Here is a 16,020-nt window from a genome sequence, read left to right as displayed (position 1 = left end):
TTTAGTTTGTGTGTTGCTCTGTGACAGGTTTGGCCCGACTGTTGTGCACCAAGCAGTGCAGCAGGACACCAGCACTGGGCAACAAACTACGCACTGGAGTTCTTGTTTTCCTTGACTCTTTTTCAAAGAGGCAGGGCAAAACAGAAGCGGAAAGAAACTGGAAAAACAGCTCCATCTTTGCAGTTTTCTTGCTCCGTATTCTGTCATTATTTCTACCAATGTCTCGGTTTTTCTTCCACGTTGTTGCTCTACAAACTAAGTGTTGAAAACATCTCAACTTTGGTTTTTCTTTCCCAATTTTTTAAAATATCTGTGTTGGTGGATGTCAGGGCTCTTCGCTCAAAAGGGAAAATTAACAACCAACTCTGCACTTTTGAAGTTTTAATATGAGTATTAAATTGTTGAAAGTGTTTTCAAAAGGGGGTTTTGATCTATTTTAGAACTTCAACATATCTCAAAGAACTTTGACAGTCATAAGAAAATGTCACATTTGGTGAAGCTCCTTTCTCTGGTTCAGGTAAATTTAGTTGATGCTGCTCTGAAAATAAGCACAACCTGTTAAAAACGGTTTCTTCTTTATTATTTATTTATATATTATAAAAAAGCATCAAAGTACTTCTTATTTATAGAGATAATTTCATTTTTAAGTGCTTTTTGAAGTGATTTACCTTATGAGAACCTTCCGGTCTTAATGAATAATTTCTGAACTCATACTGAGCTGCGTACCATGACCTCCCTTCAAAGTGTGCGCTTTTCCACATTTATGCCCAGAAAAGATGAACAGTTCTCACAATAATGGTGCAATTTAAAACATAAATGTATGGAAGGTTAAAATGGTGATTAAGTCCCTGTGCATGGGTTTGATTTAAATTCAGGACGACCTCTGACACTTATTATTATTCCCAGTAGCAGGGGACATGAGAGGTGACCCTAACTGTAGTAGTTCACTTCAGATTTCACCTTATTCTCCTGCATTCTCCATGTTTCTCTCAGGCTTTAGCTGTTGAGGTAACTCTCTGCCACATTTTAAAAGGCTTTTAGTCACTCCTCCTTAGTCAGTGAGGTCTGATTCTCTGTTAGTAGGCATGAAGATCAAAATTGTGGACAGCTAAGAGACTAAAAACAAAGATTCTCATTCAAATGCAGCTTCACGATTCAATTTAGCATGGCCACACCTCTGTCGTTAGGAAAATCAACTAATTTAGAACAATGTGGAGGATAAACCAACTGTTTTAGTTGCATATTTGATCCATGATAGTCATAAAAACAAAAACAACGCATTTTTGCCATCATTATTGGAAGTCAAACCTGTCTGAAACGAGATGATCCAGAGGGATTTTACTGCATATTCCCATCTTTATTATGGTAGAAGGGCCCAAAATATCTCACTACAGAGCTTTTCTGTTTCAGAAATAGCTTCTCTGGATGATCATTTAGATTAAGAATCTCGCGGTCTCTCTGAGAATGTGTTCAAAAGCTAGCGCAGCAAGAAATAGCTGTGGCTGGAATATTGCTGAATCAGTCCCTGGGTAGTGAAAATGAAAATGCTTCCCAGGCAAAATCTGTTGGCGTTGGTGTTGAAAGGGTTTATAAAGTTAGTATGTGAAGAATGTGGCTTTACTAAAACCTTGTTCAAACCAGACTGGGCTCAAATAGCAGGGAAAAGAATGGCTACTATATTTATGGGGGGAAAAGAAACTGATGAGATTGCACACGCTAATGCTCAGAGACGGAGGCTGGATGTGACAGATTGCAGGCTCACAGGAAGCACATTGACATCTGTAAAAAAAAAAATAATCAAAACATTTCCATCTATTCTAAGAAATTGCTGCATTTAATAAGTGAGGACAAAATGTAAAAAAGTAACATCAATTAGCTAAAAATAGTTTCTGGCCGGTTCAGTCATTGGGACTCAGGATGTTGTATTTATCAGTATCCCTTTATTACTTTCGCCACAGGAGAAAAACATATAAACCCAGAGACAATCACGCTACAACACTGACGAAAGAGTAAATATAAGTTGTAGAAACATGTGTGTAAAACAAGCAGACCAAAATGACAAACAATCAAGTCCAATTACATTTTATATTTATCTGAATAACGGCCTGAGGAACAAAAATTTATCCATCTGTTGGTCCTTAATTTAGGCCGTCTGGATATCTTTCCAGATGAAAGGAGTTATGATTGGGAAAGCAGAGAATAGAACGAGCCACTGGAAAAATGTAAAGAGGAAACAAAATCAACCTAAAGATGGATCCATGAGGAACTCCAAGACGACGAGGCGCTGCTGAAGAAGAGAAATTGACCATTCAAACACAGTGAGAGATACTAGCAGAAAGTGAATCACTGAAGGATAACACACTTTCTCCTCAACCAGACCTCCAGAGATGACATATTAGGATGGCGTGATCAACCTTCTCAAAACCTGCTGTGAGATCTAACAAAATCACAGTTGCAGAAGTGCCACTGTTTGAGGACAGGAAAAGGTTACTGTAGATCCTTTTTGTTTGTTTGTTTGTTTTTTTGCTGCAGTGACAGGTGCGGTTGCCGCACAATTTCTCCATAATAATATCATACTTAAAAAATACAGATGTATGCATAAACATTTTTCTTTCTGATTTTAGAAAAATGGCAGCTTAGAGACTGACATCGTTATTTTTTTGACCAGTGTTTTTTTTGTGTTTTTCTGTATTATCCATTTAGTGTAGAGCCAATGATTACCAGCTGGCCGTGCACAGTGACATTGTGCAATTATTATAACGAGGTCCCAAAAAACACAACTATCTACTGTGAGATAAAAATGATGTAAAAATCCTCAACATGGACATTTCTGTTTGTTTGTTTTGTAAATTTAGATTATTTTATGTCATTAATATTGAGCTCTCGTGTGACACTAATCATTCATATGTATTTTACACAACCTATTGAACATCATTTTGGAGTAAAAATATGAAGACAATTAAGCAGTGCATAAAAAAGATGCATTTAGGAAGTGTAAAGGAAATAAGAGGGAAAAGTCTGATATGAAGAAGCTTAATAAAACAGTCATCGATCCTCTTCCAACTTTAATTTGTTGTCAGCATGACAAGACAAACTGAAGTACTTAGAGAGGTGAAAAGTCTCACAAAAAAAAGAGAGAATCGTGTTTATGTAAGCAAATGTTATCGGTTTAGGTTTACTTTTTTTTATCTATTTCCCCAATTCCTCTTAGCCGTTTATTAGTCAAAACTAAAAGTGAGTTTGACTCAAGTCTGTCGTTATTTTTACAGACTATTGCTGAGCTGCTGAAATTCAAGTGACGTGAGAATGTTGCTGCAGCAGCATATTTCTGTCCTGCAGATGATGCTCCGGGATGGGATTCTGCTGCATGTGCAATCCTAATGATGATCAGTTCCTGGTCTAAAATAGAATGTGTTGCATTCAGTATCAACAGCAGCAAGCCGCTGTCGTTCAGTGATAAGCCGCTCGACACAACTTGAACTTTCCTCCTTTTTTTCATTTGCTCACAGTACAACAAAATCAAATTTCTAATCTGAATTTCAGGCTAACAATGAAGAGAAGCTGAAATTAAATCACACAAAGGCGGATGTTGTTTTCCAGGTACAATTGGTCACACTAAATCTTATTAAAGGGCATCTCCACTTATCGATTATCCACTTTTTTTTGTGCTGTCTCCCACACATAACCCCCTCACCCCAAAAACAATCCAAAAAAAAACACACACACACATTTAAGCCCGTGGTTGCATTTTTGACAAACTGTGAAAAAGTCTTCTGAATACTTTTACGAGGTGCTATACCGTACATGACAATTTTTTAACATTCCTAAGTGTTGAAATATCCAAAACATGTTTGAAGAAAATTTGTGTATCTTTCAGCCTTTTCAGTGTTCACAAAGACAACGCAGTGTTGATGACCAGATGGCTATAAATAAAAATCATATGCTTTCAACTATTGCCTGCATTATTTATTTATGTATTCTAGCTGTGAAAGAAAAATGCTTTTGAAATCAAATTTTCTCTCTGGTCAGCATGTTTCTTTTTTATTTTTTTTTCTTGTGAAATGTTTTACTATGAAAATTTCAATAGATCACTATAAATATTTCATCAACCTCCTGCTAGAACTGTGCAATCGCTCTACCGGCTCCCAAAATCCGGACATTGCCATCGAATTTTCACACAGACAATTCGGTCGCCGGTAGTAAAGCAACACTTGTCTGTGGGAAATGATTTGCGTCAACGTTAACATTTTGCTGTACGGTTAGTGTTTTGTCACTGGACCAGTTGGACCAGCTTCGTGGCTGAAGACTCACTGCAAACGAGAGTTGTCGACTTTTCTGAAACACATGATCAATTGTTAGTCTGCAAACGAGAACAAAGCACAAATTCACACATTCTGCGACGCCTCCCAAATGAAATGGGCACACTCGCCCACTCTGTGAGCACACACAAGCGCAGCCAAAAGACACAGACTGCAGCACAGGACACACGGACGACATCATTCATGTGAAGATGCTCTTCGGTTCCTTTTAGCAGCTGTGTAAATCCATTCACCCAGAAATAACCTCAGATGCAGATCAAATTTGAACAGACAGCTTACATCATCACAGCCTTTCATAAGCTCCATATTATGGTAATTGCACCTAGTTTTGTTTTTTGTTTGTTTGTTTGTTTGTTTGTTTTTTCTCGACAGATCTATTGCTGAACTGTTGTAAATAAAAATTAATTAGGAGAAAAATTACAGAACGATTCAGAACCCGTATGAATACAATAACTTGTGAACGTCACTCACGTACAAGAACAGAAAAATAAACGATAGATTTGTTAATTGCTACATGTTAAACGTCAACGTTTAGCTGTAATAATAGAAAACATGGCATAACGGACTCGTTCACTACAGTGACTGATACATTTCAGTTCCTTGATCCCCACTCAGTCGGTTTCACACCACTTATTTCAGCTTGCTTGCTCACTCCAACGCTTCCTGGTGCAGGTATTTCTCTGTTTCTTTACCTCAGCGAGTAAATCAGGAGGCCAGGTGCTAAGCCCTCAGCTGCACATCTTCTAGCATCTGTTTTTCTCTTACTGAGTCCATCTGGTGATTTTTCTCGAGTTTTATCTGGAGATCATTTGATAAAAAATTGAATTTCCAGTATGTGTATTTGGTAGTGCTACCAGTTGAGCAAGCAGCCAAGGCATGGAACACAAAGATCTTTTTTGCAGCCGTCCCTAATTTGCATCCTGGCCTCATCACCCTTTGATGGATGTCACTTCTGTCTCTTTGAACTTGCATGTCTCTCACCTCTCAAATTAAATCCATAGAGGCTCCTAAATTAACGGAAAAAATAGTGTTCCTTCGCTGTTGTCGCACGTACTAATTGAGAGGAAATCTTTGTAACATTTCAGGTCTATAAAACAAATAAAACAGAATTTGAATCATTGCAAAAAATTTTGTTCATTTCAAGTTGTGTTTTATTTGATCATGAAAACGGACAGTGCCTAAGTACTCAGTTCTTTATTGAGAAATGTTGACATTTCTGTTTCTAATCTTAAATCATCTCTGAAAAAAAAAATCGCTATAATTAAAAGGTAAAAGATTATAATGTTTTACTCATTTGTTTCATCGTAAGATAAACACAAATGTGTTTTCTTCAGGGGGGGAAAGTTAGGACACCCTACACCCTATCGGTAAGTGTCGCCCCCTATAGCAAGTGAGAGAAACTGCACATCAATTATTCAGCAAATAAATATAATCTGAAAAATCTTTTACAGATATTTGTCATATTGGATATTTTTGATGGCTTTAATCCTCCTAAACATGCTGAGAAAGCATAGAAAAGGCAACTTTAGCATCTGTCTAAATAACAGTTTAATATGGTTGAAATATGCCTCTTGATGTCTAAATGTGGTTGAAAAATTTGTTAGGGCCACTGAAATGGCCAGTTCTGGCTAAATTTAGATTGATCACAATGGGCCGGGAGAGCCTAATATTCTTGACAGCTTCACGACTGAAGTGGACATTTAAACATAATAATCTGCATTTGAATAGATTGAAGACTCCACCTTTTAAATATATCACAGCTGAAACAAGCTGAGGCAAGATAACATTTCATACTGACTATTGTTTGACTTCAGAAAAAAAAGAAAGCTTCTATTGTTCCTCCTTGTTTGTTACAAATTCGAGATTTCCAAAGGACAGTACAAAATGCAGTTTGTTCTTAGTCCAACTACAGTGGAGTACTGTTGCACCTCTCCAAGCCTTTTAATTTGAAAACCGGCACACCTGGTCTGATCTCTTCCAAGCAGTCCAGAACCGGGTTATTATAAGCCAGCTGTTCTTTCCTCTGGGACGAACCGGACTCGTCCTGTGTTCTGACAGACGTTGCGTGCGGTGAGATCGGCTCTTCGTCCTCCTTCTCTTCGTTCTGACCTGCCTCGCAAGTGAAACTGCAGCAGACAGTTGCCTTCGTTATCAAGCGGTCAAGAGGTTTGAGAGAGTGCATCCACTTGGGCAGGAAGTCCCAGGTTCGGAGTTTGGTGGGCAGATGCCGGGGGCTGTGAGCCTGCATCGTATTTACTACAGCAATGAAGAGAGTGATGCCCAAAAACGGACCCCCAACTCCAGCCATCACCTGCCAGCCAGCCAGGGAAAGGCCCAGCACCAGGGATGGAAGGAGCAGGAAACACAAGAGAAGGTACAGGATGGCAAACCAGCGGTATTTGGCCGTGCGTTCCCCCAGAACGTAAGCCATCCTGATGGGCAGACGCATGAACGGAACAGGATACCACAGCAGGATGCCAAAAACGTTGAAGAGGAGGTGACACAGAGCAATCTAGGTGGAATAAAGGCAAACAGTTGAAAAGCAAGGGACCAGACGTTTCCTCTTTCTTTACATACATGTGAAATAAAATCCTACGGTCGTATAATTTTTGTTTTGTTTAGTTGTCTCTAATAAAACAGAAGCGAACCTGGATGGAAGCTACTATCTTGTTCCCAGGACTGGCCAGAGCTGCCAGTAAGGCGGTGGCAGTGGTGCCGATGTTGGAGCCCAGTGTGAGCGGATAGGCCCGCTCCAGACTGATGACACCAATTCCTACCAGATAGGACAATAAAACATGTAAAGACAGAAAAAATAAAAAAATAAAAAACACCGCAGAAATTGTGTCAGTGATGCCTCATTGCTCTTCATTTGCCCGTTCGGTTTTATTACATAATTCCGCATCGCGTTAGACAGTGATTTCACTGGGATCTGAAATCCAATATGCAGGACAAGCAGAAATCTATGTTTGTATTAAAAGCTGTATCTTCTTATTCTTTTTGCCTTTTCATTTTATGCTTGGTTAATTACCTCTGTTGGATGTGGGGATTATTCTGATCTCATATTTATCACTGTGTTGCAGGCTGATGACTCAGTCATCACTGATTTTATATGGTTCCTTTAGCCGTCCGCAGACTGCGCTGCTGATGAAAGGTGCTCTTGCAGATTTCATCAGACTCTGTCAGCGGATGTATGCAGTCATATGTGTTTATATTTATCTACAAATCAAACATAAAATAAAATAAAAAAAAAAAATCTGATATTTTCTTTCTCAAAAATAACTACATATTTCACAGGTAGTAAAAACAATAAACCTGTATGTTGGCAATTTATTGCTTTAAATGTCCTTTTAGAGGCCATGGCGTTAAAATGTATATATATGTACAGGAAGCTTTGGCCTTGGAAGCAAAAGCTCAGTTTATGGGCTGTTATATTTCAGTATATACTTCAAATCCAAATTACTTTAGGAACCTCTGTGCCTTTATGTTGTTGATGTTCTACCTATTTAATCTTTTAATAGATCAAAGGTGTGCTACATTGTTTTTTGTCTCTTACAGGGGAGACGATTTCATAATGGAGTACATGCTCAAAAAGTTGTAAGAGTATAGGTTCTTTAATTAATTACTATATTTTTGCAAGTTGTAAAGAAAATGCTGAGTAGGAAAAGAAGATGTATTTAAAAAAAAAAAAAAAAAAATAATAATAATAATAATAATAATAATAATAATAATAATAATAAAGATAGAGATTAAAGAGATATAATAATCTTGACTCAGTGTACAAACCAGCCTTGATGTAACTGTGAACAATTTTAGTCAAAAACAGCTTCGCTTGGGGGCAGGGTAGCTCCAGTTTTGAGGTCTACGTGGGAGGAATATGAAAACATATCATATGCTCTAATATCTTATGGGTTAGGAGCACATATGCAGCAGGGCAAAAGAAAAAACAGAGTTAGCAGGAAGAATAAGAGTGAAAAACATATATTTCGGACAGATTTGACCTCATAAAAACATTTTTTTTGCTGGATGAGTGGTAAAATTATTGCGTATGTCAGTGGTACATAATATAAAAGGTGTGGTGTGGGTCTCGGTTTGCTGAGCTCTTCAGAAAGTAAATAGGAGTTTGGTGTAGATGTGATGTTATTCCAGCCCACACCGTCTAAAAAAGCCTGCTTAGGTGCTCTCTCATGTCGTTTTTTTATTGCATCACATGGAAATTTGCTGCATTTCTTATCTGACGCTCCAAATTCATTTCCCATGCTTCCACTAAATTATAAAACCATATCCTTCTGAGTGTGCTTTATGTAATCGCAGCAACAACAACAACAAAAAAATACAAAGGGTTTTTGATTATTAGCCTTTAAATAAGTATCTGCCATTTCTTTTCGCATTTATTCATTTCTGATTCATGATGTGCAGACGTCTCACTTTAAGTCCTGCGTTGCTAAGCACATCACACGTCCGTTTCCATAATTTCTATCATTTTACATTCCCAGTAAATTTATGCAAAAGTAACCTCGGGGGTGATTGAGAGCGACTTCAGCATCTTGAACTGACATAGACGTTGCATTTTCTTCTATTTGTAATGCAAAGTCATTCCAGTTCACAAAGGAAGATACATTAATTTGATGTCCCCTTGATAAGAGCATGCAAATAAAGCTCACCAACTAGAGGAGTCATAGCTGAGGTGAAGACGGAGCTGCTCTGGACGACAAACGTAACCCCGGCGCCTACAGACATGGCGATGTACCCCGACAGCCATCCGAATGGATGTGGCAGGTCTGGCCGCAGAAAAGCGAGAAAAATTAAATGCACAAAAAATTACAGCCGTCAAGAGTTGCAATCTTCTAAAGGATGAGTTACACTCAAATCTGCCTGTAGGTTAACACAGCCTATAGATCAACAATGAAGCCAAACTGGAATAGAAAACCCAATCTACCTTGTATCGTTAGAAAAATGTCATTGTTTTTTCCATTAACAGCATGAATACAGCAACATATGAAAGCCTGCAGAGTGAGCCCACCTGTATTAATGACTTTATGGATGACCTTTGCCATTTGACCTTGAAGCAGAGAATTGAGCAGCTTGACCAGAAGCAGCAGACATGTGCAGAGGACGGCCAGAGAGGCTGCTAGGAGAATTAGCCCCACCGTGAGGTCTGACAGTTCTGTAGAAGCAAACAAATGTCGGCCTGCAAAGAGACGGATCCCACAAACTTTAGGGTGTTTTATTGTCCTGAATTTCATTTTCATATATAGATATATATTAAATAAATAATAATGTGTTACAGCAAAACTACAAACCCACACTTGACATGTGTTGAGGATAAGTGAGAGCCGAGACCACAGTCTTCAGCACTTTTATTGGCAGCAGACTGCAGAAAGAAAGACGGAGCTTTACGAAAGCCACACTTAAACCACAGAGTGTATCAAACTAGTCATTACCAAGGCTGTGTCGGCCCGGCACCACTGTTTCACCAGGCTCCGGTTCCTCAGGACCTCATCTCCCATGGCGATCCCTGTGATCACACATTTGTCCAGCTGATGGGAAAAGGATACTTTTTTTTTTTTTCAGCACATTTCAGGGCAGTAAGGTTAAAGAATGGGAAAAAAATTTTTTTTATAACATCTACTGCTTTAAGAAGTCAGTTTGAGTTCATGTTGCTGTCAATGAAAACGTTGATGTGTCTGCTAGGTAAGTATCACCATCTTTTTGATGAAACAGTTTTCCTCTTTGGGAATATCCAACAGTTAACTCCAAAATTTGGAATATGTATGTTAGTGTGGGATACTAAACATTGATCTAACAAAGTCCAATCTAGACAGAAAAGATTTATTTAAATGGTTATTTGGTACAACTATTCAATACTTAAAAAAATTAAATAAAATAAGAGCAAATTCCTGTCTGGAAAAACCTGTTACAGTCGTACTTTATCACTTGTGAATTGATTGTCAAAGTGCGTTGGAAGTTTGAGTTTAAACACAGAAAAGATAAAAAGAAAATCAGAATAAACTGGAGCAGAACAGAGAGTATAATGATGTGCATCACAGACTCATCCTGGCTCCAATGAGGGTTTGTGCTGCCCCCCTATTGTGTGCTGCCCTGGGTAGAGAATCATATGATTCTATATGATTTTATATTCCATGTATTTGCAGAAAAACAGGGGGGAACTCAGGTAAATTTCGTTTGAGATTTTGGTGTAGAAAATTTGGTATAAACCCGCAAACCAAATTTTCATCCTGCAATGAGTGACGTGTTGAAAGGTTTTTCTGTTAGTAATGTGTAACGATATAGCGAGACAAAAAAAAAAAAGACAATCATTTTACCAAAGAACGATGTCTTTAACAGTCATCTCTCTGCGCTCCATTTCTCTGGTGATCTATTACAGCTACCACTGAGTGAAGAACATCCTGATGCTTATTTGTGAGCATCAGGATGTTCCCTACTTTCGTCCTCTTAATATCTCAACACTTTTTGCAAAAAAAACAAACACAAAAACACTCAACTAATGAAGGACGACGTGGCACCAACTGTTTATTGGACAGGATATTTGCAAACGCGAGCAAGCGAAGGTTTTTTTTTTTTTACCTGTATAATGAGCTTGGTGACCGGCTCAGTGATGACCTTCAGCAGCTCAGGTGCTTCCTCCCCAGGCTGCAGTCTGAAGACACTGACCAGCCACTGGGACAGATGGGTAATGACCCCGCTCGCCACCTCCAAGGGCAACAGCACCAGCACCGACAGCCAGTTGAAGCAGTCGTGGACTGTTGCTCCGGCGAAGGCCCTGCCGAGGGTCGCAGTCATTAACTCTGCTCACCAAGGTCACCCAGCATCAGGCTGACCATCTCACTTTGAACAATAGCTTGTTAATCTGATTTTTTTTTTTTTTTTTTTTACAGAAGCATGTCTGTTTTGACTGTGACGTTGTTTATTGCAAAATGTTGGCATAAATAATTATTTAATCATGCAGATAAAATAATACGCCATCTGTTCGGCATGTTATCATTTCATAGCAGATTTTTTTGCCGGGGTAGAATTAGACTGGATGCATGCCATCATTGTCACTTTCCCACTGAAATGGAGCTTATAACGCAGCAAGCAGCTGCCAGCGCTTCCTCTTCCACCTCCTCTGCTTTCGTCCGGGCAGTTTTCTCCTTTATACCCCCCTAATATAATCATTACTTGTCTTTTTTCAGTTTCCTCCTCCCTGCTCCTTGTGTTTCCTTCACTCTTTGACTCACTGCGTTTGCTCACTCACCGTTGAAACTCGTTTCTCTCTGCGGCCTGCATCATGGCTACGATGGTGTTTGTGACAGAGGTTCCGATATTCGTGCCCATGATGACTGGAACGGCCAACTTCACTTTCAACACTGCGAGAGAGGGGAGACAGAATAGAGGTTTTGTCACGATCTGCGTCAAGGTCATTACGACGCAGCGCCTCACACACGCACAACAGGTTTTGCCGCGAAACGTCCAAGTTATCAAGGGGAGCCATTTACGGCAGCAATAATTATGCGATACATGACCCACTACTTTAATGGTGATGAGAGATGGCAGTGATTTCCAAGTGAGAGGAGGCAGCTTTATGGGAGAGGTTAATGCGGAGAGCATCTTTAAACAGAACAGAGGGGACACACTTCATGCAGGCACACATCCTCTAAGTTTGGTCATTATCAGCAATCTTATTTATTATTATTTTTTTTTTCTATCTTTTAAAAGGGGCAGAGAGCCAACTTCTGTAGCGTGATGTCACTGATTTTTACAGACTGAATGTGGAGCCTGAGAGCAAGAAACCCTGGACTGAATGAAAGAGAGAAAACTCACAGTTGGCATAGTGCGACCTGACATCATGCAGAGCCACTTTTTCACATTCTCTCACCTTGTAACCACAAGCAACATATCTTTTGGGGACTGTAAGTAGTAGACCGACACAAAATACTATATTTTTGTGATGCAGTAGAAAATCTATAAATTTAGTACTTTTTTCAAAGGCTTTTTAATAATAAAATTGAGGCAGGCAGTATTGATGCAATACTTTTTGCTGTATTTACATCAGTAAGTCTGTTTTTTTATATATATATATCTCTGCAGCTTTGCACTTCTACTCAAATGCTTGGTTGGAGACATGAGTGAGCAACAGTTTTCAGATTTTTAAATTGATTTAGGTCTGGACTTTAACTAGGCCATGGATATATATCTTGATGCAAATCACTCCAGCTGCAAGGCCAATCTACGGCCGGGTCATTTGTAACCTCCAACAGGTTTACTTCCAGGGTGGGCTGCATGATGCTGCCACCAGCATATTTCAGGTGTGTCTGTTCTGCGTTAGTTTTGATGCCCACACACTCCAAATAACATCCTTCAAAAAGTTCTGAAATCCTTGGTCTTTATCTTCGTCCACCCTGACAAACTTTTACCTGGACTTCATGTCTTTCACAGAGAGGAGAATTTTATTCCTCCCTCTTGTCTCCTGTTGTTTCGTTGTCATCATACAGGAGTTGCACTTCCAGCTGCTACGTTCAACAGCGGAGAGCCTGCTGGAGGTCCTGTTATGACATTTTATTGATTTTGGAGACTTTTAGTATTTGGCCGTTTTCTTTCAGGGTGGATTTGCTTTGACAGCCAAACCCGTGTTCTTTTGACAGCTGTTTTGAATGTCCTCCACTTGTGAACTATTTTCCAAACAGAGGGATGACTGATTTCAAATCCTTTAGAGACATCTTTAAACCTCTCTTACCTTGCTATTCACTTTCACTTCAATAGTCAAGAAAACACCAAACTAAATATCTAAGGTTTAAAAAAGGTAAACCTCGCTTTTTCATTACAGAAAATATATATGAGATAATTTTTTTTTTAAATCCATTCTGTTTTTCTTTTATTATTATTATAGTTTATTTACATTGTTTCCTCAGCATTGTTAGAATTCATTGTAAATGTTCATTATGTCCAAACTTGCAAGAAAAACACATAACTATAAATGTTTCGTAAACCTATGTTGACTGGTAGAAATTAGTTTCTGCTATCAGACCAATTCTCACATCTTTTTTTTTTTTCTCTGAGTTTTTTTTCTCTGTATAAGGTTACTGGATTTGTTAGAAAACATTTCTTAGTGTGAACCTATGTAAATAATCAGAAAGTTTGGTACAGGTATGCAGTTAATGCTCTTACACTCACACAGCTTCAACTCAGACAGATTTGATCAAAGCTAATCAAAGTTTAATAAAGGTGCTAAAAATGTTCAAGTGATTGAGAAAATAGAGATTTACTTGCCAGTTTATGTCCTCGGTTATTTTTCAAGATAGAAAATGTAATTGGCTCTGCATCTGCTTAACACCTACTTGTAGCACTGCATTCATATAAATGTGAACAGAATCTAATCTACCTCTTTCACCTCATACATATTTTAATGCGGGCTGATTTCGCTAAATTAATCTAGATTCCATTATCTATGCCAATAGCAAATCAGACAACGTAATGCGTCGCCTGCAGTCAGTTGGGTTTCGAAGTCGATTTCTGAGAAGCTCTATTGTCGAAAGTGTACAAAGGAAGTTTCCAATTCCCAGGGTTCTTTGCTGTATGAATATTGGTCCATTTATTGTAATATGTATGCATGCAAAGTAAACACGTAATATATTAATATATATATATATATATATATATATATATATATACACACCAGGCCGGTTATCTTTCTCTGTTCCCTCCATTTCAAAATCTTATTTTTCAGTTTAAACCAGCTCGTCTTCCGACACACAAACATTTACACAGGTTTTTGTGCGCCTACTCACATCCCGAGGCCACCAGACTGACAACAATGGAGGTGGAGGTGGACGAGCTCTGAACGAGGACGGTGACCAGGATCCCCACCACCAGTCCTGCCACGGGGTTGGACAGCACGACATTGTCCTGGAAAATGTCCCCCGCCACTTTACCTGGTTAAATATCCCACCCACGTACACAGAGGGGAAAGATACAAACACAGACAAAAAAAAACAACAACAAAAAAACACAAAATTGATTACTCTGAGGAATGACATATGGGAGCTGTGCAACACTCGCACTGCTTATTTCCTCTTCTTCCTCAAGAAGGTCACCAGATGATGGCTTGGCAGTAAATGATACAGTAGGACGGTGAATTGTCCCTCACTGAGTCACTCTTTTGTCACACATCAGCTAGCTGAGTCACAGTCAGCCCGCAGCGAGGGCTATACTTACCCCCTGCTAACTGGAAGGCAGAGCTCAGCGTGTCCAACGAGCAAATGAAGAGGAAGAGGAGGATGAAAAGGAGAGGGAACTTTGATAGATTGATAAGACGCTGCTTGATCTTGCCTGGACTCAAAGCTGTGGTGTGCGGAGAGTTTTCTGTTGGAAACAAAGAGCAAGGGAAAGGTTTAGACTTGCATCAGGGCATAAATAGCTTAAGACTGACCTATTTTACCCATAAGAAGAAAAAAAAAAAACAGACAAAATGCAAGTTTCAAGCTTGCGCATCTCCTTTTCATGTGAAATCTGGCTCCTGAATATAAAAATGTAGTACTTGTATGAGAACCAGGCTTTCAAATGTACAACATACACAGTGAAGCTGAGTTACCGGGGAGACAGAAAATCCCATTGGCATTTTCCCTCTGTCTTGTACATGTTCCTTATCTACAAGCATTCCCCTTTCTAAGGAAATCAAACCAGCCTCCACACCAAGAGATGAAAGTGTTGATCTCCTCTTGATGCCTATACCTTTTTCTCTGTGTTCACTGCCTGTGTTTATCGACAGTACAGTCGGGAGGCGATTGGGACGTTCATTGTAGCACTCAGAGCTGCCAGTGAGGTCAAGAGTGGATCCGATGCCAGACTCCCTGTCCTCCTCCAGAGAGAGTTTGGGCAGGGAGGAAAGCTGAGCCGCGTGCATGTTCAAGCCTGAGGGAACACGGAGATCACATTTAGGTTCCTAGTGGTGACATTAAAGCTTTTCAAAAATATGTACCAATCAGAATCATATACACACTCACTATGAACATGGACGTTGTCTTCAGTTTAGAGTTGTTTTATTATTATTTTAACCATTCTTTTTTCCCAGAAGGAAAGTAAACAAATTGCATTTCAAGTGATTTTTGGGAACAGTAATTTATACACAGGTTTTAATTTATAATTTTTTTTTCTTTCAATCCAGACATGGTCAAAATTAAACATACATCCTTAAATACAGACAGTAATTTGCATCTTGATGACACACGTTTGCAGCCATCACCACTTTTGTGGCTGGACATTGATGTTAACCTGCGTGACTTCCTGGCGTGTTTCCACAGCTAGCTAACGTGTGTTTTTGGGGACCATTGTCCAGCAGGAACATCCAAAAGGACTGTAATCGTTGCATGAAAGAAAACAGGTTTAAATCTTCAGGAACAACCAAGAGCCACAAATCCTTGACACAATGACAACTGGAAAATACTGGAGCACCATTGTTATTGTCCACAGTGAAGAAAGTTTAACATCAACATAAACTGGGAGCATGCTACCAGGAATGAAGCTCCTGCTCCAAAACTGATACCTTTGAGCAAACATAAATTTTACAGCTGCCACGTGGATCTACTAAATGCTGGAGAAAGTTTTTATGGTCACACAGGACAAGGATTGCTTGCTGTTAGCTATGATGATCAAACAATACAATATCAAGCATAGAAATATTTATGAGTTTTGTCAAAATCAAAAA

At 39.1% G+C, this 16,020-nt stretch overlaps 1 protein-coding gene across 2 annotated transcripts; it reads right to left on the bottom strand.

Annotated features, from left to right (window-relative positions):
- Window positions 1-5,457: 5,457 nt before the first annotated feature.
- On the bottom strand, window positions 5,458-15,726 carry slc34a1b (solute carrier family 34 member 1b). Of its 2 annotated transcripts, none has more exons than XM_088009633.1 (11): window positions 15,088-15,726; window positions 14,532-14,712; window positions 14,105-14,248; window positions 11,575-11,686; window positions 10,905-11,100; window positions 9,761-9,856; window positions 9,624-9,690; window positions 9,340-9,507; window positions 8,981-9,097; window positions 6,968-7,092; window positions 5,458-6,831 (listed from the first exon to the last, which is right to left on the bottom strand). In XM_088009633.1, exons 1-11 carry the CDS (start codon window positions 15,217-15,219, stop codon window positions 6,226-6,228), a joined length of 1,944 nt encoding a protein of 647 aa, XP_087865759.1. In that variant the 5' UTR covers window positions 15,220-15,726; the 3' UTR covers window positions 5,458-6,225. The 2 variants fall into 2 exon arrangements, with proteins under 2 accessions (XP_087865759.1, XP_014825283.2); XM_014969797.2 differs by having other exon boundaries at window positions 14,532-14,678; window positions 15,048-15,224.
- Window positions 15,727-16,020: the final 294 nt, after the last annotated feature.

The sequence above is a fragment of the Poecilia mexicana genome, unplaced genomic scaffold, assembly GCF_051168715.1.
Source record: "Poecilia mexicana isolate PSO_F unplaced genomic scaffold, ASM5116871v1 scaffold_10, whole genome shotgun sequence".
Taxonomy (NCBI): Eukaryota; Metazoa; Chordata; class Actinopteri; order Cyprinodontiformes; family Poeciliidae; genus Poecilia; species Poecilia mexicana.
The sequence above is the reverse complement of the archived record's forward strand: the minus strand, read 5'-3'. Positions and strand labels throughout refer to the sequence as shown.

Bases quoted from the DNA above. Each gene is read 5' to 3' on its own strand.
- slc34a1b (XM_014969797.2), bottom strand. From the start codon at position 15,219: ATGCACGCGGCTCAGCTTTCCTCCCTGCCCAAACTCTCTCTGGAGGAG. The intron at 14,679-15,047 runs GTATAGGCATCA...TGTTTCCAACAG, and splicing joins CAGTGAACACAGAGAAAAAG to AAAACTCTCCGCACACCACA. The intron at 9,098-9,339 runs GTGGGCTCACTC...TTCTGCGGCCAG, and splicing joins CCATAAAGTCATTAATACAG to ACCTGCCACATCCATTCGGA.